Below are 26,537 nucleotides of genomic sequence, written 5' to 3' on the forward strand. Positions count from 1 at the left end.
GGTGGTCTGTCCTGAGAAGGCTCTGTAAGGTCCTGCTCCATAACATTCTCATTGTTCACTCATTTTTTCAGGGGAAAGAAGTGTTAAGAAATGCTAAGAAGTGTTATGTCAGGGAAAGAAATGCCTAGATGAATACTATTTTTTTTATGAAACATTATTATTTAAGGATAATAATAGAGAACAAAGTACAAACAATAAGTGTACACCTAGGTCATATTCCCCAACCCAGATCTACAAAGAGAACATTCACAGCACCACAGAATCACTGTTGCCTCCCAATAGCCGTGTCCTCCTCCTCTCCAGGGAAGACTGCTTACCTAAGACTTGTACTGCCATAGACTATTTTCTCAGTGTGTGAACTTTATGTAAAACCATACAGTATGTTTTCTTTTGAGTCTAATTTCTTTGACTCCAAACTGTGTTTGAGATTCACTCATGATGTTGTTTATGGCAACATTTTTATTCACTTTTATTATTATATAGTATTCCTTTGAATAACCACATGATCCATTCAAGTAATGGCAGAGATTTGAATTTATTTCCAGTTCTTGACTATTGCAAATGCAATGGTGCAAATTACCATGATGATGACTTTTGGCAAAAGTATTTATTATGATTTTTGTGTGTTTAATTCTTGGTCTTATATTTTTATTTTCTCAATGGTATGCTGTACTTCAATGAGCCAAGTTACTCATCTTAGGTTTGACTCATCAACTTTTTTTTCTGTCCATGTAGTGCTCCTCAGTCAGTCAGTTCAGTTCAATTGCTCAGTCATGTCTGACTCTTTGCAACCCATGGACCGCAGCATGCCAAGCTTTCCTATCCTTCACCATCTCCTGGAGCTTGCTCAATCTCATATCTATTGAGTCACTGATAACATCCAATCATCTCATCCTCTGTCATCCCCTTCTCCTCCTGCCTTCAACCTTTCTCAGCATCAGAATCTTTACCAATGGGTCAGTTCTTCTTGTCATGTTGCCAAAGAATTGGAGCTTCAGCTTCAGTATCAGTCTTTCCAATGAATATTCAGGATTGATTTCCTTTAGGATTGACTGATCTCCTTGTGGTCCAAGGGACTCTCAAGCATCTTCTCCAACACCACAGTTCAAAAGCATCAATTCTTCGGCGCTCAGCTTTCTTTATGGTCCAACTTTCACATCCATACATGACTACTGAAGAAACCAAAGCTTTGTTGGACCTTCGTTGGCAAAGTAATGTCTCTACTTTTTAATATGCTATGTAGGTTGGTCATAGCTTTTCTTACAAGGAGCAAGAGTCTTTTAATTTCATGGCTGCAGTCATAATCTGCAGTGATTTTGGAGCCCAAGAAAAGAACGTCTCTCACTGTTACCACTGTTTCCCCATATATTTGCATGAAGTGATGGGAACAAATGCCATGATCTTCGTTTTTTGAATGTTGGGTTTTAAGCCAACATTTTCAGTCACCTCTTTCACTTACATCAAGAAGCCCTTTAATTCCTCTTCACTTTCTGCCATAAGGGTGGCGTCGTCTGCATATCTGAGATTATTGATATTTCTGTCAGCAATCTTGACTCCACGTTGTATTTCATCCAGCCTGGCATTTCGCATGATGTACTCTGCATATAAGTTAAATAAGTAGAGTAACAATATACAGCCTTGAAGTACTCCTTTCTCAGTTTTGAACCAGTCCATTGTTCCAGTCCACAGAGCTCCTTATATTCTTCTGAAAAGAACTTTGTCTACTCCAAAATCACAAAAATGTTCTCTGAGACTATCTCACAGAAGTGTAATTATTTTTCCGTTGCATATAACTGTACATTGCTTCTAGGATTGATATCTCTGTAGGATAAGGGTCAAGTGTCCTGTTTTCATATGGGCATCCAGTTGACTCTGAATCTTTTTTCTGAAAAGACTATTCCCCACTGCAGTGTCAGCTTTGTGATAAGTGAAAGGGCCCCTGTTCCCCACAGCAGTGTCAGCTTTGTGATAAGTGAAAGAGCACATATGTCTGGGTACTTCTTTTAGAGTCTGTTCTGTCCCACTATATCATTTGTCTATCCTTGCACCTGTTCTACATTTTCTCAATTATTGCAACTTCAATAAGTCTTGAACCTTCTCTGGTGACTCAGATGGTAAAGAATCTGCCTGCAATGTGGGAGACCTGGATTTGATCCCTAGGTTGGGAAGATCCCCTCGAGAAGACCATGGCAACCCACTTCAGTATTCTTGCCTGGAGAACCGTCATGGACAAAGGAACCTGGTGGGCTTCAGTCTGTTTGGTCACAAAGAGTTTGACATGACTGAGTGACTAAGCACACATAGTAAGTCTGAGTTCAGTTCAGTCACTCAGTCATGTTTGACCTTTTGCGACCCCATGGACTGCAGCATGCCAGGCCTCCCTGTCCTTCACCAACTCCCGGTGTTTACTCAAACTCCTGCACATCGAGTCGATGATGGCATCCAACTACCTTATCCTCTGTCGTTCCCTTCTTCTCCTGCCTTCAATCTTTCCCAGTATCAGAGTCTTTCCCAATAAGTCAGTTCTTTGCATCAGGTGGCCAAAGTATGGAAGTTTCAGCTTCATTATCAGTCCTTCCAATGAATATTCAGGACTGATTTCATTTAGGATTGACTGGTTGGATCTCCTTGCAGTCCAAGGAACTCTCAAGAGTCTTCTCCAATACTACAGTTCAAAAGCATCAATTTTTCAGCTTGGCCCAACTCTCACATCCACATAGGCTGGAAAAACCATAGCTTTGACCAGACAGACTTTTGTTGGCAAAGCAATGTCTCTACTTTTTAATATGCTGTCTAAATTGGTCATAACTTTTCTTCCAAGGAGTAAGAATCTTTTAATTTCATGGCTGCAGTCACCATCTGCAATGATTTTGGAGCCCCCAAAAGTAAAGTCTTTCAGTGTTTCCATTGTTTTCCCATCTATTTGCCATGAAGTGATGGGACTGGATGCCATGATCTTAGTTTTCTGAATGTTGAGTTTTAAGCCAACTTTTTCCACTCTCCTCTTTCACTTTCATCAAGAGGCTCTTTAGTTCTTCTTCACTTTCTGCCATAAGGGTGGTGTCATCTGCATTTCTGAGGTTACTGATATTTCTCCCAGCAATCTTGATTCCTGGGTAACTTTAATTTAAAGAAGTTATGTTGTTGTTTCTCTTGCCAGCTGTTTAGGTCATTCTTGGGTTATGTATTTTGTATACATTTTTGAGCTGAAGCTCCAGTACTTTGGCCACCTGGGGTGAAGAGCTAACTCATTTGAAAAGACCCTTAAGCTGGGAAAGATTGAAATTGGGAGGAGAAGATGACAGAGGATGAGATGGTTGGATCGCATCACTGACTCAATGGATGTGAGTTTGAGTGAACTCTGGGAGTTGGTGATGGGCAGGGAGGCCTGATGTGTTGCAGTCCATGGGGCTGCGAAGAGTTGCACATGACTGAGTGACTGAACAATAACATAAATTTTGAATCAGCTTGTCATGTTTCAAACACACAAAAGCATAAGGGAATTTGATTGCAATTAGATTTAATCTGTATATAAATTTGAGAATTATTAACTTTGACAGCACTGAGTTTCCAAATTCATTGGCAAAATATATTCCTTCATTCCGCTAGGTCTTGAATTTCTCTCAAATGTTTTGCACATCTTTAACTAGGTTTTCTCCTAGGCATTTTATGGGTTTGATGTTATTCAGTCAGTCACTTCAGTCACTCAGTCGTGTATGACTCTCTGCGACCCCGTGGACTGCAGCACACCAGGCCTCCTTGTCCATCACCAATTCCTGGATTCCTCTCAAACTCATGTCCATCGAGTCAGTGATGCCACACAACCATCCTATCCTATGTCATCTCCTTCTCCTCCTGCCTTCAGTCTTTCCCAGCATCAAGGTCTTTTCAAATGAGTCAGCTCTTCACATCAGGGGGCCAAAGTATTGGAGTTTCAGCATCAACATCAGTCCTTCCAATGAACACCCAGGACTGATCTTCTCTAGGATGGACTGGTTGGATCTCCTTGCAGTCCAAGGGACTTTCGAGAGTCTTCCCCAACACCACAGTTCAAAAACATCAATTCTTCAGTTCTCAGCTTTCTTTGTAGTCCAACTCTCACATCCATACATGACCACTGGAAAAACCACAGCCTTGACCAGATGGACTTTTGTTGGCAAAATAATGTCTCTGCTTTTTAATATGCTGTCTAGGTTGGTCATAATTTTCCATCCAAGGGATAAGTGTCTTTTAATTTCATGGCTGCAGTCACCATCTAAGTGATTTTGGAGCCCCCCAAATAAAATCAGCCACTGTTTCCAGTGTTTCCCCGTCTATTTGCCATGAAGTGATGAGACCAGACTCCATGATCTTAGTTTTCTAGATGTTGAGCATTAAGCCAACTTTTCACTCTCCTTTTTCACTTTCATCAAGAGGTTGTTTAGCTCTTCTTCACTTTCTGCTATAAGGGTGGTGTCATCTGCATATCTGAGGTTATTAATATTTCTCATGGCAACCTTGATTCCAGCTTGTGCTTCACCCAACCCAGCATTTTGCATGATGTACTCTGCATATAAGTTAAATAAGCATGGTGTGACTATACAGCCTTGACGTACTCCTTTTCCTATTTGGAACCAGTCTGTTGTTCCACATCCAGTTCTAACTGTTTCTTCCTGACCTGCAGACAGATTTCTCAAGAGGCAGGTCAGGTGATCTGGCATTCCCATCTCTTAAAGAATTTTCTACAGTTTGTTGTGATCCACACAGTCAAAGGATTTGGCATAGTCAATAAAGCAGAAATAGATGTGTTTCTGGAACTCTCTTGCTTTTTCGATGACCCAGCGGATGTTGGCAATTTGATCTCTGGTTCCTCTGCCTTTTCTAAATGCAGCTTGAACATCTGGAAGTTCATGGTTCATGTTTTGTTGAAGCCCAGTTTGGAGAATTTTGAGCATTACTTTACTAGCATTGAGATGAGTGCAATTGTGCAATAGTATGAGCATTCTTTGGCATTGCCTTTCTTTGGGATTGGAATGAAAATTGACCTTTTCCGGTCCTATGGACACTGCTGAGTTTTCCAAATTTGCTGGCATATTGAGTGTAGCACTTTCACAACATCATCTTTTGAAAGATTTGAAAAGGATTTGAAAGAACTCAACTGGAATTCCATCACCTCCACTATCTTTGTTCATAGTGATGCTTCTTAGGTCCACTTGACTTCACATTCCAGGATGTCTGGCTCTAGGTGAGTGATCACACCATTGTGATTATCTTGGTCATGAAGATCTTTTTTGTACCATTCTTCTGTGTATTTGTGCCACCTCTTCTTAATATTTTCTGCTTCTGTTAGGTCCCTACCATTTGTGTCCTTTATTGAGCCAATCATTGCATGAACTATTCCCTTGGGATCTCTCATTTTCTTGAAGAGATCTCTAGTCTTTCTCATTCTATTGTTTTCCTCTGTTTCTTTGCACTGATCACTGAGGAAGGCTTTCTTATCTCTTCTTGCTATTCTTTGGAACTCTGCATTCAAATGGGTATATGTTTCTTTTTACTTTTTCTTTTCTTCTTTTCACAGCTATTTGTAAGGCCCCCTGAGACAGCCATTTTGCTTTTTGGCATTTCTTTTTTTGGGGGGGAATCATCTTTCTCACTGCCTTCTGTACAATGTCACGAACCTCCACCCATAGTTCATCAGGCACTCTGTCTATCAGATTTAGTCCCTTAAAGCCATTTCTCACTTCCACTGTGTAGTCAAAAGGGATTTTGTCTAGGTCATACTTGAATGGTCTAGTGCTTTTTCCTACTTTCTTCAATTTAAGTCTGTGTCTGAATTGCCAATAAGGAGTTCATGATCTGAGCCACAGTCAGCTCCCAGTCTTGTTTTTTTGCTGACTGTATAGAGCTTCTCCATCTTTGGCTGCAAAGAATGTAATAAATCTGATTTCAGTATTGACTATCTTGTGATGTCCCCTTGTAGAGTTTTCTCTTGTGTTGTTGGAAGAGGGTGTTTGCTATGACCAGTGCATTCTCTTGGCAAAACTGTGTTCGCCTTTGTCCTGCTTCATTCTGTACTCCAAGGGCTAATTTGCCTGTTACTCCAGGTGCTTCTTGACTTCCTACTTTTGCATTCCAGTCTCCTATAATGAAAAGAATGTCATTTTTAGATGTTGGTTCCAGAGGGTCTTGTAGAGAACCATTCAACTTCAGCTTCTTCAGCATTACTGGTTGGGGCATAGACTGGGATTACCGTGATATTGAATGGTTTGCCTTGGAATGAACAGAGATCATTCTGTCGTTTTGAGATTGCATCCAAGTAAGTACCACATTTCAGACTCTTTTTGTTGCCTATGATGGCTCCTCCATTTCTTGTGAGGGATTCTTGCCCACAGTAGTAGATAATGATCATCAGAGTTACATTCACCCATTCCAGTCCATTTTAGTTCACTGATTCCTAAACTGTTGACGTTCACTCTTGCCATCTCCTGTTTGACCACTTCCAATTTGCCTGATTCATGGACCTAACATTCCAGGTTCCTATGCAATATTGTTATTCACAGCATCAGACCTTGCTTCCATCACCAGTCACATCCACTACTGGGTATTGTTTTTACTTTGGCTTCGTCTCTTTATTCTTTCTGGAGTTATTTCTCCATTGATCTCTAGTAGCCTATTGGGCACCTACAGACCTGGGGAGTATGTTATCAGTGTTAGTATTAGTTTAGTTAGTATTAGTGTGTCATTGATGTTATTCGTGTTTCCTTTGGTGAAGGATTTCTAGGAATAAGTTCTCTATGAACTGTACCTGGATTCCCCAAATGTTAGGTGAATATTTTCCTTTAATCCTTCTTTCTTACTTCCCTCTCTGTCTCTCACTGTAGTTTTCTCTCTCTTTCTCTCTCGCTCTAGCTTTCCCTCTCTCTCCTTCTTTGTCCCCCTCTTGCCCCATTTTCCCCTGAGTATGTAAAATCTTTTGGTATTAAGTTGCAGACATGATGTTCCTTTATCTCTCCCTCCCAACAACAACAACAACAACAAAATACTTCAGGGAATTTCCTTACATAACCACAGTTCAGTCAAAGCTTTAGAGATGTCAGCTCCAGATGACATGTAAGTGTAACCACATAAGAAACCCCAAAGATAGAACTGCCAAGTTGAATCGTTCCCAAATTACTGACCCAGGAAATCGTGAGTAAAATGAAAAAAAAATTTCTTCAACTGCTAAGTTTGGGGGAAATTTTGTTATACAGTATTATTAAACAGGCACTTACCATATGACCAGCATTTCTAAATAGAGGAATATTTATCTTCTGATCTTGCATTTTACTATTTCTACTTTATGTTGATCTAATGCGCTGATACACGAATTCTTAATTCAGTTATTAACTTTTACAGCTGTAGAATTTTCATTTGTTTTTGTTGTCATTTCTCTGCCAAGATACACATTGTGTTAATTAATTCTTTGAGAACTTTAATCATGGCTATTTAAATTCTCTGTCAGACTATAAAACTCCTAGAGGGAAACATAGGTAGAACACTGTTTGACATTAATTGCAACAAGATCTTTTTTGATTAACGTCCTAGAGTAAGGAAAATAAAAACAAAAATAAACAAGTAGGGGATAATTAAACTTAAAAGCTTTTGCATAGCAAAGGTAACCATAAACAGAACAAAAAGACAACTCTCAGAATAGGAGAAAATATTTTCAAATGAAGCAACTGACAAGGGATTAATCTTCAAAATACACAAACAACTCAATATCAGAAACCAAACAACTCAATGAAAAAATGGGAAAAAGACCTAAATAGACATTTTTCCAGATATACAGATGGCTAAAAAAATACATGAAAAGATGTTCAACATCACTAATTATTAGAGAAATGCAAATCAAAACTACAGTCAGGTATTACTTCACATCAGTTAGAATGTCTATCATTAAAAAAATCTACAAACAATAAATGCTGGAGAGAATGCACAGAAAAGGGAATCCTCCTACATATGGGTATGTAAATTGGTACAATTACTATGGAGAGCAGTATGGAGGTTCCTCAAAAAACTAAAAATAGAACTATTGTAGGACTCAGCAATCCCACTCCTGGGCACTTACCTGGAGAAAATCATCATTCAAATGGGACACAGATGTATAGAACAGTCTTTTGGACTCTGCGGGAGAGGGAGAGGGTGGGATGATTTGGGAGAATTGCATTGAAACATGTATAATATCATATATGAAATGAGTCGCCGGACCAGGTTCAATGCATGATACTGGATGCTTGGGGCTGGTGCACTGGGACGACCCAGAGGGATGGTATGGGGAGGGAGGAGGGAGGGGGGTTCAGGATGGGGAACACGTGTATACTTGTGGCGGATACATGGTGATGTACGAGAAAACCAATACAATATTATAAAGTAATTAACCTGCAATTAAAATAAATAAATTTATTTAAAAAAAAGATGCATTCATCCTGATGTTCTCTGCAGCACTATTTGCAACAGTCAGGACACAGAAGCAACCTAAATGTCCCTCACAGGAGGAATGGGTAGAGAAGACGTGATACATATATAAAATGGAATATTACTCAGCCATAAAAAGGAAAAAAAAGTTGTGTCATTTGCAGAGACATGGATAGACTTAGAGATTGTCATGTAAAGTAAATCAGAAAGAGAAAAACAAATATTGTATAACATCACTTACATGCGGAATCTAGAAAAATGGGAGATGAACTTACTGCAAAGCAGAAATAGAAACACCACATAGATAACAAATATATGGATACTAAGAGGGAAAATGAAGAGCGGGATGGATTGGAGATTGGCATCTACATACTGTTGATGTGCTGTGCTTTGTCCTTAGTCCCTCAGTCGTGTCCAACTCTTTGTGACCCCATGGACTGTAGCCCACCAGGCTCCTCTGTCCATGGGGATTCTCCGGGATAGAATAGTGGAGTGGGTTGCCATGCCCTTCTCCAGGGGATCTTCCCAACCCGAGGATCAAACCCAGGTCTCCTGCGTTGCAGGCAGATTCTTTACCATATGAGCCACCAGACTCAAAAGCCCTACACTATTGATACTAAGTATAAAATAGATAGCACCTGGAGAATCTCATAGACATGGAGCCTGACGGGCTACAATCCATAGTGTCACAGAGTCAAACACAACTGAAGTGACTTAGCATGCACTCACACATAATAACCTATTGTATAGCACAGGGAACGCTACTCAGGGTTCTGTGGTGACCTAAATAGGAAGTAAATCCAAGAAAGAGGGGATATACATATACATATATATATATGTACGTATGTATATATGTGTGTGTGTATGTTGTTGTTATTGTTTAGCTGCTGAGTTGTATCCAACTCTTTTGTGACCTCTTGGACTGCAGCCTGCCATGCTCCTTTGTCCATAGTATTTCCCAGGCAAGAATACTGGAGTGGCTTGCCATTTCTTTCTCCAGGGGATCTTCCCAACCCAGGGATGGAACTCCAGTCTCCTGTTTGGCAAGCAGATTCTTTACCAGTGAGTTACCTAGGAAGCCCATATGTATAACTTACTAAATTTGCTGTACAGCAGAAGCTACCACAATATTGTAAAGCAATTATACTCAAATAAAAAGAAATAAAATAAATTCTCTGTTAGGTAACTCTAAGAGTCAAATACCCTGGGAAATTTTTTAATGTTTCTTTTTCTTCTCGGTTTTCCATGAGATCTCTTTTATGTATGTATTTTTTAAAACACAAACATTGTAGATAAAAAATTGTACAAATCCTTCAGAAAGGATCTTGTTTTGCTTCTTCTATTTAAGGGATAGATTTAAGGACAGACCAACTTATTTAAACCCATTCTTAATGCAAAGCTTGGCTTAAAACAGGATTTGTGGCCTTGTCAGTACCAGGCCTGGAAAATCCCATGGATGGAGGAGCCTGGTAGGCTGCAGTCCATGGGGTTGCGGAGAGTGGGACACGACTGAGCGACTTCACTTTCACTTTTCCCTTCCATGCCTTGGAGAAGGAAATGGCAACCCACTCCAATGTTCTTGCCTGGAGAATCCCAGGGATGGCGGAGCCTGGTGGGCTGCTGTCTATGGGGTCACACAGAGTTGGACACGACTGAAGTGACTTAGCAGCAGCAGCAGCAGTACCAGGGCTCTTCATAGAGAAAGGAAGCACTAAAATTATGATAACTTTACTGGTATGTTGCAGCTTTCATCTCAGCTCCATCACAGGGTCATTTTTTTTTTTCTTTTGAAATTTTTACTTTATATTAGGGTATAGCCGATTAACAGTGTTACTATAGCTTCAGGTGAACAGCCAGGGACTCGGCCATACATATACATGTATCCGTTTTCCCCCAAATTCCCCTCACCTCCTAAAAATTATTTAGTTTAACTGAGTTTCCTGTTCAACCCTCCCAACCCTCTTATCATTGCTGTTTCTTCAGGAAATCAGACCCAGACGCTGCCCCAGTGCAACGATTCCGTGTCTGAACCAGCAGGGTTTGCAACCTCAGAGGAGAGCGCCCCCTACTGCTCAGGTGAGGGTCCCACAGGAAAGAAGACACTCCTCATTCCCCAAGTCCACGCCCCATTGCCCCATTTCTCTCTCCTCAGACAGCAGGCAGCTCCGCCTGGTGGACGGGGGCAGTCCCTGCGCCGGGAGAGTGGAGATCCTTGACCAGGGCTCCTGGGGTACCATCTGTGATGACGGCTGGGACCTGGACGATGCCCGCGTGGTGTGCAGGCAGCTGGGCTGTGGAGAAGCCCTCAATGCCACGGGGTCTGCTCACTTCGGGGCAGGATCAGGGCCCATCTGGCTGGACGACCTGAACTGCACAGGAAAGGAGTCCCACGTGTGGAGGTGCCCTTCCCGGGGCTGGGGGCGGCACGACTGCAGACACAAGCAGGACGCAGGGGTCATCTGCTCAGGTCAGCACTCCACACTGTCCACAGGCTGGGGGAGGGGTGGGGCCCTGGAGGACGCGGGTCTGAGCCCTGAGGGAGAGATGCTGAAAGGACCAGAGAAGGAGGCTTCCTCCCGTGGAGCCTGTCTTTCCAGCAGACAAGAAGATGAGGTGCTTTTACTTCCTCCTGCAGCAGCTGAGATTCTGGTCCTTTCTTCTCAATAGTGCTCCCTGGCAGAGCCTTTTCTCACAGTTTTTCTTGAAATCAGGGCTCACCCTTCTGGTACATACGGTAGAGAAGTCTTAAAGCCACTGTGCTAGTTTTTGTTTGTTCTGTAACAAATTGCCACATAGTTAATGGTTTAAAACAATATATTTATTTCCTTACACTTCTCTAGCTTAGATGTCCAGCAGGGATCTCACTGGACTGGGATCAAGGTATCAGCAGGGCCACAACACTTCTGAGCCTCTGGGAAAGAATCTGTTTCCTGTCTTTTCAAGCTTCTAGAAGCTGCCTGCCTTCCTTCACTCATAACCCCCTTCTGTTCATCATCAGACCAGCAACGCTCCACCTCTCTTACCGTTATACATATTCACATCTCCCTGTAGCCAGAATGAGGAAAAGGATTCCACTTTAAAGGATAGTGAGTCTAAGAATGTGATTAGACTGTGCTCAGGTGGTTAATCCACCATATTTCAGGTTAATCTCACCTTCCCAAGGTCCTTACCTTAATCAAAAGTCCCTTTTGCCAGATAAGGAAACAGTCACAGGTCCATTATTCTATCTGCCTTTGCACTGTCCACATCACATCCCTTTCATACACTCCCTTAGATGTTTTGTCAGGAAGCAGGAGTCAGCTCCCTCTCCCTGCAGGTGTCCAGGTTGGTCTTCCTCTCACTTCATATCCACCACATCACGGTGGTAGAAATATTTAGAAAGACAGACACAAATGGACAAAGTCAGGTGAAAAGGAGACAGGTTTCACTCTGGTCATCTAATGGATTTGCTTCCTCAGCTGGGTCATAGATGAATGTCCACAATTTGGGGGAGAGAGGAAACCCCAGAGCACTTAGTGGGGTGCTCACTGTGTCCTGTCTCCTCCCTTTCAATCTTAGAGTTCCTGGCCCTCAGGATGGTCAGCGAGGACCAGCAGTGTGCTGGGTGGCTGGAAGTTTTCTACAACGGGACCTGGGGGAGTATCTGCCGCAGCCCCATGGACGATGTCACCGTGTCCATCATCTGCAGTCAGCTTGGCTGTGGGGACAGTGGAACCCTCAGCTCTTCTGTTGCTCTTAGGGAAGGTTCTAGACCCCGGTGGGTAGATTTAATCCAATGTCGGAAAACAGATACCTCTCTCTGGCAGTGTCCTTCTGACCCTTGGAAATACAGCTCATGCTCTCCAAAGGAGGAAGCCTACATCTCCTGTGCAGGTGACTTATGTCTGTTTCTGTGTCTGTCCCAACCCTGTAGGAAGTTATTAGTGAGATTTGATATTTTAAAATCTAAATGATGGGTTTAAGTTGAGTTTATAAAATGAATTTTGGATGGAGCTAATTTTATCCACTGTTTCAAACTTGCTTTATTAAATTTTTTTTATATAATTGACATAACTCTATATTGTTTGCCATTGCAACATAATAGTTGTGAATTTTTGTATATTGATAAATGATCACTACAGTAAGTCTAGTTATATCCATCACCATATATGTAGCTAAATATTTTTCCTATATGATAAGAATGTTTAAGATGTATTTTCTCACCATCTTTCAAATAGACAATATGGTAATCATTATGGTCACCATGCTCTCTTCACTTATTAATTTTATAACTTGCGGTTATACCTTTTGACTACCTTTGCCCACACCAAATCCACCACCTCTGGTAGCCACGAACTACTCAGAATCTCTGAACTTGCTTTTTGCTTTAAGATTACATATATAAATGAGATCATATGTTGTTTTCTTTCTCTGATTTGTTTCACTTAGCATAATGCCCTCAAGGTCCATCCATGTTGTTGAAACTGGCAAGATTTTCTTCTTTTTTTTTTTTTTTATTTTTTTTATTTTTATTTTTTTTTATTAGTTTTTTATTTTTTAAAATTTTAAAATCTTTAATTCTTACATGCATTCCCAAACATGAACCCCCCTCCCACCTCCCTCCCCATAACATCTCTCTGGGTTATCCCCATGCACCAGCCCCAAGCATGCTGCATCCTGCGTCAGACATAGACTGGCGATTCAATTCTTACATGATAGTATACATGTTAGAATGCCATTCTCCCAAATCATCCCACCCTCTCCCTCTCCCTCTGAGTCCAAAAGTCCGTTATACACATCTGTGTCTTTTTCCTGTCTTGCATACAGGGTCGTCATTGCCATCTTCTAAATTCCATATATATGTGTTAGTATACTGTATTGGTGTTTTTCTTTCTGGCTTACTTCACTCTGTATAATTGGCTCCAGTTTCATCCATCTCATCAGAACTGATTCAAATGAATTCTTTTTAATGGCTGAGTAATACTCCATTGTGTATATGTACCACAGCTTTCTTATCCATTCATCTGCTGATGGACATCTAGGTTGTTTCCGTGTCCTGGCTATTATAAACAGTGCTGCGATGAACATTGGGGTACATGTGTCTCTTTCAATTCTGGTTTCCTCGGTGTGTATGCCCAGAAGTGGGATTGCTGGGTCATAAGGTAGTTCTATTTGCAATTTTTAAAGGAATCTCCACACTGTTCTCCATAGTGGCTCTACTAGTTTGCATTCCCACCAACAGTGTAGGAGGGTTCCCTTTTCTCCACACCCTCTCCAGCATTTATTGCTTGCAGATTTTTGGATCGCAGACATTCTGACTGGTGTGAAGTGGTACCTCATTGTGGTTTTGATTTGCATTTCTCTAATAATGAGTGATGTTGAGCATCTTTTCATGTGTTTGTTAGCCATCCGTATGTCTTCTTTGGAGAAATGTCTATTTAGTTCTTTGGCCCATTTTTTGATTGGGTCGTTTATTTTTCTGGAATTGAGCTGCATAAGTTGCTTGTATATTTTTGAGATGAGTTGTTTGTCAGTTGCTTCATTTGCTATTATTTTCTCCCATTCAGAAGGCTGTCTTTTCACCTTGCTTATATTTTCCTTTGTTGTGCAGAAGCTTTTAATTTTAATTAAATCCCATTTGTTTGTTTTTGCTTTTATTTCCAGAATTCTTGGAGGTGGATCATAGAGGATCCTGCTGTGATTTATATCGGAGAGTGTTTTGCCTATGTTCTCCTCTAGGAGTTTTATAGTTTCTGATCTTACATTTAGATCATTAATCCATTTTGAGTTTATTTTTGTGTGCAGTGTTAGAAAGTGATCTAGTTTCATTCTTTTACAAGTGGTTGACCAGTTTTCCCAGCACCACTTGTTAAAGAGATTGTCTTTACTCCATTGTATATTCTTGCCTCCTTTGTCAAAGATAAGGTGTCCATATGTGTGTGGATTTATCTCTGGGCTTTCTATTTTGTTCCATTGATCTATATGTCTGTCTTTGTGCCAGTACCACACTGTCTTGATGACTGTGGCTTTGTAGTAGAGCCTGAAGTCAGGCAAGTTGATTCCTCCAGTTCCATTCTTCTTTCTCAAGATTGCTTTTGGCTATTCGAGGTTTTTTTGCATTTCCATACAAATCTTGAAATTATTTGTTCTAGTTCTGTGAAAAATATGGCTGGTAGCTTGATAGGGATTGCATTGAATTTGTAAATTGCTTTAGGTAGTATACTCATTTTCACTATATTGATTCTTCCGATCCATGAACATGGTATATTTCTCCATCTATTAGTGTCCTCTTTGATTTCTTTCATCATTGTTTTATAGTTTTCTATATATAGGTCTTTAGTATCTTTAGGTAGATGTATTCCTAAGTATTTTATTCTTTTCATTGCAATGGTGAATGGAATTGTTTCCTTAATTTCTTTTCTACTTTCTCATTATTCGTGTATAGGAATGCAAGGGATTTCTGTGTGTTGATTTTGTATCCTGCAACTTTACTATATTCATTGATTAGCTCTAGTAATTTTCTGGTGGAGTCTTTAGTGTTTTCCATGTAGAGGATCATGTCATCTGCAAACAGTGAGAGTTTTACTTCTTCTTTTCCAATTTGGATTCCTTTTATTTCTTTTTCTGCTCTGATTGCTGTGGCCAAAACTTCCAGAACTATGTTGAATAGTAGCGGTGAAAGTGGACACCCTTGTCTTGTTCCTGACTTTAGGGGAAATGCTTTCAATTTTTCACCATTGAGGATAATGTTTGCTGTGGGTTTGTCATAGATAGCTTTTATTATGTTGAGGTATGTTCCTTCTAGTCCTGCTTTCTGGAGAGTTTTTATCATAAATGGATGTTGAATTTTGACAAAGGCCTTCTCTGCATCTATTGAGATAATCATATGGTTTTTATTTTTCAATTTGTTACTGTGGTGAATTACATTGATTGATTTGCGGATATTGAAGAATCCTTGCATCCCTGGGATAAAGCCCACTTGGTCATGGTGTATGATCTTTTTAATGTGTTGTTGGATTCTGATTGCTAGAATTTTGTTGAGGATTTTTGCATCTATGTTCATCAGTGATATTGGCCTGTAGTTTTCTTTTTTGTGACATCTTTGTCAGGTTTTGGTATTAGGGTGATGGTGGCCTCATAGAATGAGTTTGGAAGTTTACCTTCCTCTGCAATTTTCTGGAAGAGTTTGAGTAGGATAGGTGTTAGCTCTTCTCGAAATTTTTGGTAGAATTCAGCTGTGAAGCCGTCTGGACCTGGCTTTTGTTTGCTGGAAGATTTCTGATTACAGTTTCAATTTCCGTGCTTGTGATGGGTCTGTTAAGATTTTCTATTTCTTCCTGGTTCAGTTTTGGAAAATTGTACTTTTCTAAGAATTTGTCCATTTCTTCCACGTTGTCCATTTTATTGGCATACAACTGCTGATAGTAGTCTCTTATGATCCTTTGTATTTCTGTGTTGTCTGTTGTGATCTCTCCATTTTCATTTCTAATTTTATTGATTTGATTTTTCTCTCTTTGCTTCTTGATGAGTCTGGCTAATGGTTTGTCAATTTTATTTATCCTTTCAAAGAACCAGCTTTTGGCTTTGTTGATTTTTGCTATGGTCTCTTTTGTTTCTTTTGCATTTATTTCTGCCCTAATTTTTAAGATTTCTTTCCTTCTACTAACTCTGGGGTTCTCCAGTTCTTCCTTTTCTAGTTGCTTTAGTTGTAGAGTTATGTTGTTTATTTGACTTTTTTCTTGTTTCTTGAGGTATGCCTGTATTGCTATGGAACTTTCCTCTTGGCACTGCTTTTATAGTGTCCCACAGGTTTTGGGTTGTTGTGTTTTCATTTTCATTAGTTTCTATGCATATTTTGATTTCTTTTTTGATTTCTTCTGTGATTTGTTGGTTATTCAGAAGTGTGTTGTTCAACCTCCATATGTTGGAATTTTTAATAGTTTTTCTCCTGTAATTGAGATCTAATCTTAATGCATTATGGTCAGAAAAGGTGCTTGGAATGATTTCAGTTTTTTTGAATTTATCAAGTTTAGATTTATGGCCCAGGATGTGATCTATCCTGGAGAAGGTTCCATGAGCACTTGAAAAAAGGTGAAATTCATTGTTTTGGGGTGAAATGTCCTATAGATATCAATTAGGTCTAACTGATCTAATGTATCATTTAAAGTTTGCATTTCTTTGTTAATTTTCTGTTTAGTTCATCTGTCCATAGGTGTGAGTGGGGTATTAAAGTCTCCCACTATTATTGTGTTATTGTTGATTTCCCTTTCATACTTGTTAGCATTTGTCTTACATATTGTGGTGCTCCTATATTGGGTGCATATATATTTATAATTGTTATATCTTCTTCTTGGATTGTTCCTTTGATCATTATGTAGTGGCCTTCTTTGTCTCTTTTCACAGCCTTTGTTTTAAAGTCTATTTTATCGGATATGAGTATTGCCACTCCTGCTTTCTTTTGGTCTCTATTTGCGTGGTATATCTTTTCCAGCCCTTCACTTTCAGTCTGTATGTGTCCCTTGTTTTGAGGTGGGTCTCTTGTAAGCAGCACATAGAGGGGTCTTGTTTTTGTATCCATTCGGCCAGTCTTTGTCTTTTGGTTGGTGCATTCAACCCATTTATGTTTAAGGTAATTATTGATAAGTATGATCCCGTTACCATTTACTTTATTGTTTTGGGTTCGGGTTTATACACCCTTTCGTGTTTCCTGTCTAGAGAATATCCTTTAGAATTTGTTGGAGAACTGGTTTGGTGGTGCTGAATTCTCTCAGCTTTTGCTTGTCTGTAAAGCTTTTGATTTCTCCTTCGTATTTGAATGAGATCCTTGCTGGGTACAGTAATCTGGGCTGTAGGTTATTTTCTTTCATCACTTTAAGTATGTCTTGCCATTCCCTCCTGGCCTGAAGAGTTTCTATTGAAAGATCAGCTGTTATCCTTATTGGAATTCCCTTGTGTGTTATCTGTTGTTTTTCCCTTGCTGCTTTTAATATTTGTTCTTTGTGTTTGATCTTTGTTAATTTGATTAATATGTGTCTTGGGGTGTTTTGCCTTGGGTTTATCCTATTTGGAACTCTCTGTGTTTCTTGGACTTGGATGATTATTTCCTTCCCCATTTTAGGGAAGTTTTCAACTATTATCCCCTCAAGGATTTTCTCATGATCTTTCTTTCTGTCTTCTTCTTCTGGGACTCCTATAATTCGAATGTTGGAGCGTTTCATATTGTCCTGGAGGTCTCTGAGATTGTCCTCATTTCTTTTAATTCGTTTTTCTTGTTTCCTCTCGGATTCATTTATTTCTACCTTTCTATCTTCTATTTCACTAATCCTATCTTCTGCCTCCGTTATTCTACTATTTGTTGCCTTCAGAGTGTTTCTGATCTCATTTATTGCATTATTCATTATATTTTGACTCTTTTTATTTCTTCTAGGTCCTTGTTAAACCTTTCTGGCATCTTCTCAATCCTTGTCTCTAGGCTATTTATCTGTGATTCCATTTTGATTTCAAGATTTTGGATCATTTTCACTATCAATATTCGGAATTCCTTCTCAGGTAGAGTCCCTACTTCTTCCTCTTTTGTTTGGTTTGGTGGGGAACTCTCCTGTTCCTTTACCTGCTGAGTATTCCTCTGTCTCTTCATCTTGGTTATATTGCTGCGTTTGGGGTGGCCTTTTTATATTCTGGTAATTTGTGGAGTTCTCTTTATTATGGAGCTTCCTCACTGTGGGTGGGATTCTATCAGTGGCTTGTCAAGGTTTCCTGGTTAGGGAGGCTTGTGTTGGAGTTCTGGTGGGTGGAGCTGGGTTTCTTCTCTCTGGAGTGCAGTGGAGTGACCTGTAATGGGTTATGAGACATCAAAGGTTTGGGGATAATTTTGAGCTGCCTGTATATTGAAGCTCAGGGGAGTGTTCCTGTGTTGCTGGAGAATTTGCATGGTATGTCTTGTTTTGGAACTTGTTGGCCCTTGGGTGGAGCTTGGTTTCGGTGTAGGTATGAAAGCATTTGATGAGCTCCTATTGCTTAATGTTCCCTGAATTCAAGAGTTCTCTAATGTTTTCAGGCTTTGGATTTAAACCTCCTGCTTCTGGTTTTCAGTTTTATTTTTACAGTAGCCTCTAGACTTCTCCATCTATACAGCACCGATGATAAAACATCTAGGTTAAAGATGAAAAGTTTCTCCACATTGAGGGACACTCAGAGAGGTTCACTGAGTTACAAGGAGAAGAGAAGATGGAGGGGGTTGTTAGAGGTAACTGGAATGAGATGTGGTGAGATCAAAAGAGGAGAGAGTAAGCTAGCCAGTAGTCACTTCCTTATGTGCGCTCTATAGTCTGGACCGCTCAGAGGTATTTACAGAGTTATATGGGGAAGAGGAGAGGGAGGAAGTAGACAGAGGTGACCAGGAGGATAAGAGAGAGGAATGAGAAGGAGAGAGACAAATCCTGCCAGTAACCAGTTCCTTAGGTGTTCTCCACCGTCTGGAACACACAGAGATTCACAGAGTTGGATAGAGAAGAGATAGGGGAGAAAAGAGACAGAGGCCACCTGGTGGAGAAAAAGGAGAGTCCAAAGGAGGAGAGAGTGGTCAAGCCAGTAATCTCGCTCTCAGGTAAACTTGGGTAGTGAAGTTTGGGTTTTTAAATGTACAAAATTGACAACAAAAACCTAAGAGCAAAGATTAAAAATCTAGAGTAGAGGTTGGATTTTCAAAGATACAATATTAAAGAAAAGCAGAAGGAAAAAGGAAGAAAGAAAAAAAATTATTAAAAAAAAGAAACAAAAAACAAACAAACAAACAAACAAACAAAACCCCACCAACAACCATCCAAAGACTATATATGGTGTTTGCCTTAAAAAAAAAAAAAAGTCTTTTTTTTAAATAGTAATAGTAGGTTATAGAAATAAAAATTAGAGGAGAAATAGAAGACTTAACAATTAAAAAAAGTTAGAAAAAAAAGAAAAAAGAAAAAAAACAATAAACAAAAAAACAAACAAAAAAGGAATGATTTTAAAAATAGTAAAATATTTCTGGCCCTTCTCTGATGTTATGGGCCGTGTGGGATCACTTCCAAGGTGGTTCCCTCTGTTTAACTTCTTCTGTTTGCTGGTTTTTTAGGCTCACTAGTTCAGTCGAGCTGTGGGGAGGGGGGATGCTGCAAACAAATAGCACTGTCGTGTGCACACAGTGTCTCAGCCCCGCTGGACCTGTCCCTTCTTGCGGCGCACAAACCGCTCCGGCTCTACGATGCTCAGCCGGGAACCGTCTGGGGCCGGCCCTAGGCTGCATGCACTTCCCCAGACCAAGCTGCTCAGGTTCGGCGCTCAGGCAGCCCTCAGAGGCACAGATTCGGCTGGGACTGCGCTTTGTGCCCTTCCCAGGTCCGAGTAGCTCAGGAGTTTGGCGAGCGCGGTCGCCGCGGCTTGTCACCTTTTCTGCCGCTGCTGCTCAGCTTTCTGGGTGGACCGCTGGCGCCCCCCGTGAGGCAGATTGTGACTGTCCAGCACCCCCAGAAGTCTTAGCAAAGGAGCCTGCTTGCAGTTAGGTAAGTGAAGTCTCTCTGGGTCTGCAATTGCCCCTTTCCAGTCCTTACGGCTCTGGCTGCCTGTCCCCGGAGGGGGATGGTCTGCAGCCGGCTTTTTCCGTTCCGTCCTTTGTTCTGTGCTCGGTCCTGGCGGTGTCTTATGTTCGAGCTTTTCGCGTGGTAGCTATCCCACAGTCTGGTTTGCTAGCCCAAGTTAGATCGTTCTGGTTGCGCGTGGGGCGTTCCTGCCCGATTCTTACAAAGCACTGCAGCCCGCGCCTCCCGCGCGTCCCTGCCCTGCCCCCACTTCCCAATGGCAGATGCAGGCGTCTGTGCTGCTTTTCTGCTGGGGGAGTTACTGTTGGGCTTGTAATCTGTTGGTTTTAATTATTTATCTATTTTTCCTTCCTGTTATGTTGCCCTCTGTGTTTCCAAGGCTCACCACAGACTCGGCAGGGAGAGTGTTTCCTGGTGTTTGGAAACCTCTCTTCTTAAAATTCCCTTCCCGGGACGGGCTTCCCTTCCCGGGACGGAGCTCTCTCCCCACCTCCTTTGTCTCCTTTCTCGTCTTTTATATTTTTTCCTACCTGTTTTTGAAGACAATGGTCTGCTTTTCTGGTTGCCTGATGTCCTCTGCCAGCCTACAGAAGTTGTTTTGTGGAGTTTGCTCGGTGTTGAAATGTTCTTTTGAGGAATTTGTGAGGGAGAAAGTGGTCTTCCCGTCCTATTCCTCTGCCATCTTTTTCGGCAGTTCTATTTTTAATTTTTGATGCACCTCAACTGTTTCCATAGGGGCTACATCAATTTACATTCCCTCTAACTGTGCAAAAGCTTTCCTGTCTCTTCACATTCTCCTCAACTCCTATTATTTCTTCTTTTGGATAAAAGCCTTTCTAGAGGATATGAGGTGATATCTCATTGTGGTTTTGATTTGTATCTTCTGATGATTAGTAGTGTTAAGCACGCTTTCATGTACCTATTGGCAAGTTGTATGTATTCTTTAAAAAAATGTCTGTTCAGGTTCCTGCCCATTTTAAAAAAATCAGATTTCTTTTTTGCTACTGAGTTGTTTGAGTTCCTTGTGTACTTTGCATAATAATCCTTACCAGAAATATAATATGCAAATATTTTCTCTACTTCCATAGGTTGCTTTTTCATTTTGTTGATGGTTCCCTTAACTGGGCAGAAGGTTTTTAGCCTTATGTCATCACAACCGCTTGTTTTTACTCTTGTTCCCTTTGCTTTTGGTGTCAAATCCAAAAAAAATCATCACAAAGAATGACATCAAGGATTTTATTTTCTGTTTTTTCCTGTAGAAATTTTATGGCTTCAGGACTTGTGATCAAGTCTTTAATTTATTTTGAGTTAATTATTGTGAATGGTGTAAGATAGTGGTCCAGTTTCATTTTTTGCATGTGACTGTCCAGTATTCCCAATGCCATTTACTGAAAACGCTGTCCTTTCCCCACTGTATATTCTTGGCTTCCTTGTCAAAAGTTAATTTACCATAGAAATGTGGGTTTACTTATGAGCTCTCTATTCTGTTCCATTGATCTCTGTGTTCATTTTCATACCAACAACATACTGTTTTGATTAGTATAGCTTTGTAATATAGTGTGAAATCAGGAAGCACAACACCTCTAGCTTTGTTATTCGCTCTCAAGATTGCTTTGATGTTCAGCATCTTTTGTGGTTCCATGCAAATTTTAGGATTATTTCTTCTGTATCTGTGAAAATTTCTATTCGAATTTTGATATGGATTGCAGTGAATCTGTAGATTGCTTTGGGTAGTATGGGCATGTTAATAATATTAGATCTTCCAGTCCATGAGAAGAGAATATCTTTTCATTTATTCGAGTCATCTTCAGTATCTTTCATCAGTCTCTTATAGTTTTCAGTGTACAGGTCTTTCACCTCCTTGGTTAAATTTATTCCTAGGTTTTTAATCCATTTTTCTTGCAAATGTAAACAGAATTGTTTTCTCCTTATGGCAGTTTCTTGTTAGTGTATAGAAATGCAACTGATTTTTGTATATAGATTTTTCATTCTACAACTTTACTGATTGTATTAGTTCTCATAGTTTTGGTGAAGTCTTTAGTGTTTTCTACATATAATATCAAGTAAGGGAGTTTCTTTCCTCATGATTTGGATGGTAAAGAATCTGTCTGCAATGCAAGAGACCTGGGTTCAACTCCTGGGTTGGGAAGATCCCCTGGAGGAGGAAATGGCAACGCACTCCAGTATTCTTGTCTGGAGAAACCCATGGACAGAGGATCCTGGTGGGCTATATTCCTTGGGGTCACAAAGAGACAAAACATGAGGGAGCGACTAATACTTTCATTTTCCAATCTGGAAAACGTGTCAATTTTTCCTCTTCCTTTCAGATTTGGATGTCTTGATTTCCTTTTTATTGCCTGATGGACCTGGATAGGACTAGCAAAGCTAAGTTGAACAAAAGTGGTGAGAGTAGACATTTTTGTCTTGTGTCTGATTTCAAAGGAAAAGCTTTTTTTTTTATAGTCAAGTATGATGTTAGCTGTGAATTTCTCACATGGCCTTAATTATGTTGAGACGCAATCCTTCTATACCTACTTTGTAAAAGAATTTTTACCATAAATGGATGTCAAATCTGTCACTTTTTCTGCATCCTTTGAGGATATGATTTTTATCTTCATTTTGTTTATTTGGTGTATCACATTGATTAATTGTGAATGTTGAACTATCCTTGCATCTGTAGAACAAATATCACTAGATCATGGTGTATGATTCTTTTAATGTTATTGTCAAGTTAATTCAGTTTTCTAATATTTTGTTGAGGATTTTTGCACTTATATTTATCAGAGTATTAGCCCATAATTTTCTTTTCTCATGGTGTCCTTATCTGGCTTTGGTATCAGAATAATGTTGGCCTCATAAAGTGAATTTGGAAGTGTTCTTTTCTTCTGTTTTTGGAAGAGTTTGAGAAAGCTCTACCACTAAATACTGTTACATTGGGAATTGAGATGTTGACAGTAAATGTTGAATGAAATAAATAAATGTTGAGGAGGGCGACAAATAGTCAAACCATAGCACCTTATTCCTTCTACATTTCTCTCTCTGTTTCTCTTTTTCCTTCCCTCCCCCTCCACATACACAAACCCACAGCTAAGAATGTGATGAGAGATATTTCAAAAGCAGAGGCTCACTCTCTTCCTTGCCTCTCTTTTTTCATCTTTTTGTCTTTTCCATTTGAAGGCCAAAGAGGCATTAAACTGTTAGATCTTTTATTGATGATGTTTTCCCTACAGTTAAACCCTGTGAACTAAGAGGTGGTAAAGTCTTTGACCATGAAAGTGAGCAACCCCTCATAGAGGTCCTGCCATCATTTTCGCAGAGGTTCTCTGCATAGAGGGGGTAGGAGGTTTGATAGGATGATCTGGAAAGAGTATTCAAATTTTGATACTTTATGACAGGTACTATTTATCCTTATTGTGTGTGTGTGTGTGTGTGTTGTTTTGAATTTGTATTTATTTCTATCAGCTTCAATTATTTTATATACATATTTTCAGTCTTTTGTTCATTGTTTGTAGGAAGAAGACCCAAGAGCTGTCCAGCTGCTGCCCCCTGCACAGGTACGTCAGCCCCACCCCCTCCCCTGTGGCTCCCAGGGGCTCCTTCCTCCCACCATGGGAGTCACAGGAGGGGCTGCTGCCTTTTCAGACAGAGAGAAGCTCCGGCTCAGGGGAGGAGACAGCGAGTGCTCAGGGCGGGTGGAGGTCTGGCACAGCGGCTCCTGGGGCACCGTGTGTGATGACTCCTGGAGCCTGGCAGAGGCCGAGGTGGTGTGTCAGCAGCTGGGCTGTGGCCAGGCCCTGGAAGCCCTGCGAGCTGCGACATTCGGCCCTGGAAATGGGAGCATCTGGCTGGACCAGGTGCGGTGTAGGGGCCGGGAGTCCTCCCTGTGGGACTGTGCTGCGGATCCCTGGGGGCAGAGCGACTGCAAGCACGAGGAGGATGCTGGTGTGAGGTGCTCTGGTGAGCGAGGGGCTCGGGCTCCACCCTGGGTGAGCTGGGGCAGCATGGGGTAGCAGGCTGAGCCGGGTATGGTTGGGAGTTTGTATCCTGACAGCATCTTGGTGCTGGGGCTCTGATCTAGGATCAGGGAGCTGGGAGGACTGGACACTGATGTTGCAGAGACTGAGGGGTGATTTCAGGCTCAGGAGGGTAAAATGAGCTGCCCTGTGTTCTGGCCAATCACTCTGCTCCAAGCTGCTGTTTTTCTCTTTAGGTGCAAGGACAACATTGCCCGCGACTACAGCAGGTACTGTGATCCATCCACGGGCAGGGGAGAATACTCAAATACTGGGGACCTGTTCTGTGGGCTCTCTGACAGCTCAGAGGAGGAAAGAGTCTGAGGAGCCGTGGCTGTTGGGGAGGAGCCAGGGCATTACTTTGGGGAAATCCCCTGCCTTGGTTCCCAAGGTCAAATGTTCTCATGCCTGGGGGTCCAAGGAAGTCTGGTTCCCATGTTGTAGAATCTAAGGAACTCCCACTTGCCCCTGTGTGTTGTTCATCATCAGTGAGGTGCGGGTCCCAGGACTGTTTGATGCTCTGTCTCCTGAAGCCCAAGGAGAGGGGATGAGCTGGGTCCTCAGAGGCTGTCTCTGCAGGGCAGCTCCCTGGCAATCCCTGGCTCTGCCTCAGGGCCACATTGGCCAGAGTGGAGTTGACTTGTCTCAGGAGGAGACCCAGAGGAGGCCAGTCTGTTAGTGTACTTGTGTCTGAGGCTGGGACGCCATCATCTGGAGCTCCCTGGAAATGCTGGCAGGGGTTTCTCTGTGCCTCTGTGTGACCTTCTCCAACCTTCTTCCCTTGTTTTCCTTAGGGACAAGAACAACCTCAAATCCTCTCCCTGGTGTCTTCTCCCTGCCTGGGGTCCTCTGCCTCATCCTGGGGGCACTTCTCTTCCTGGTCCTTGTCATCCTGGTGACTCAGCTGCTCAGATGGAGAGCAGAGCGCAGAGGTGGGCAGCAGGGGGAACTGGGGACCAGGGAGAGTGTGTGGAGGCAGGAGATGGGGCAGATGTTAGGAGGGGAACCTGGGCCAGGTCTCTGTTCTTAGTCTGAAGACTCCATGTGCTCCATGCTGAGCTCTAAGGGCTGAGTAGACAGAAGTTCTTAGGACGAGGGCGTGAACTCTCGTAAGTCATGTACTCTCCTTTGAGACCAGACAAGTTGGGGCTGAGCTGTGGATTCAGGTCAGATGAGGGGAGAAGGTGCCGACACGGTGCACAGGGTGGGAGGTTAAGCTGAGGCCTTGGCAGCCCCCGTGTGAGCACTGGGGAGATGAAGGTGGGCTGGCTGGATCGGGGTGTCTGGGGCGGCTTCTCTGACTTGCTGGGGGATCTCTCAGCCTTATCCAGCCATGAAGATGCTCTTGCTGAAGCCGTGTATGAGGAGCTCGATGACTTTGTGACTCGGAAAGAGAGTCTTCTTGGTAGTCCAGGTAGATGTCTCTCTCTGCCTTCCTGGGACCTCTGGTTGTCACCACTTACTGGGTGTGCGGGTCTTCTCAGCATCCACAGACCCTGCATGTGCCCCAGGCTCACAGAGGTGGCTCTCCAAAGTGGCAAGATGGCCTCTCGAGCCCTGTGAGCCCCCAGCCTCCATTTACATGGCAGGAGCCAGGCTTGTCCCTTCCCAGTCTTAACACAGGTTCCGTGGGTGTGGGGAGGGTCGTTCTGTGTGTTCTGTGATGTTTGTCTCCACATTAGGCCTCCTGTCAGATGACTCAGTGATTAAACTGCCGTATTACACCAGGGACGGTGAGGAGTACAGTGACTACAGATCTGCACCAGGTAAAGAAGGTGAACCCACCTCGGCTGGGCTTTGGGGAGGAGAGTTTCCCTCCTCATAGTGACGAGATGCAAGGGGAACAGTCTTCCTTTGATGGACCAGAGGCATCCCTTGTGTCCAGATGGGATTCATCCTTCTCCTTCTCTGGCTGTTCTGTGGTGTCTCACATTGGGGCTGGTCTCTCTGTGTCCAGAATCACAACAGGCACACAATGTTTTAAAAAATAACATCTGTAAAGCACAATTTGTTGAAGTACTTTAGTAATGTTCAGTGGCATAAGAGTAGCTTTGTGATATGTAGTTTCCTTCAGGAAATCTTAAGATATATAGAATCATGTTTTGGTTTATGGGTACATCAAAATGAAACATGGTCTTAGAGAAAAAGTCTTTTAAATCAAGAAGTCACTGGTGCCTCTATTTAGCAATTCAGAAACTCTTGATCATAAGGGATCTTAGATATTTCCCAGACCAACCCACTTACTGTGGTTTCATCAGATCCCCTTGTCTCTCTTGGAACCCCCAGATCAGAGGACTGATGTCTCTGCTGAAAATTACGATGATGCTGAAGAGGTGTTAGTGCCTGGGGCTCCTCCTGCCTCTCAGAGGAGTGAGGAAAAAGTGTTCCCAGAGGAGAATGGGGTGAGATCCCCCCAGAAAGGTGAGTGGGGTCAGCTGATCTACTATTTTTCAATCTGGAAAGGGTGAATTTGTGCTCCTCAATGCCCAGCCTTCTTAGAGATTCAAAATATAGGTAATCTCATACATTTGATAGC

At 41.7% G+C, this 26,537-nt stretch overlaps 1 protein-coding gene across 1 annotated transcript in view; it reads left to right on the top strand.

The window, feature by feature from the left end:
- The window catches only part of LOC106990118 (antigen WC1.1), a 53,443-nt gene that overhangs the window by 24,105 nt on the left and 2,801 nt on the right, over positions 1–26,537 (top strand). The window contains exons 5-14 of the mRNA XM_042247601.2: positions 10,417–10,509; positions 10,586–10,900; positions 11,992–12,306; positions 23,501–23,542; positions 23,631–23,945; positions 24,199–24,231; positions 24,796–24,933; positions 25,323–25,415; positions 25,684–25,767; positions 26,288–26,422. Of these exons, the coding sequence (XP_042103535.1) occupies positions 10,417–10,509; positions 10,586–10,900; positions 11,992–12,306; positions 23,501–23,542; positions 23,631–23,945; positions 24,199–24,231; positions 24,796–24,933; positions 25,323–25,415; positions 25,684–25,767; positions 26,288–26,422 (1,563 nt within the window). The remainder of the gene's footprint in view (positions 1–10,416; positions 10,510–10,585; positions 10,901–11,991; positions 12,307–23,500; positions 23,543–23,630; positions 23,946–24,198; positions 24,232–24,795; positions 24,934–25,322; positions 25,416–25,683; positions 25,768–26,287; positions 26,423–26,537) is intronic.

The sequence above is a fragment of the Ovis aries genome, chromosome 3 (genome assembly GCF_016772045.2).
Source record: "Ovis aries strain OAR_USU_Benz2616 breed Rambouillet chromosome 3, ARS-UI_Ramb_v3.0, whole genome shotgun sequence".
Classification (NCBI taxonomy): domain Eukaryota; kingdom Metazoa; phylum Chordata; class Mammalia; order Artiodactyla; family Bovidae; genus Ovis; species Ovis aries.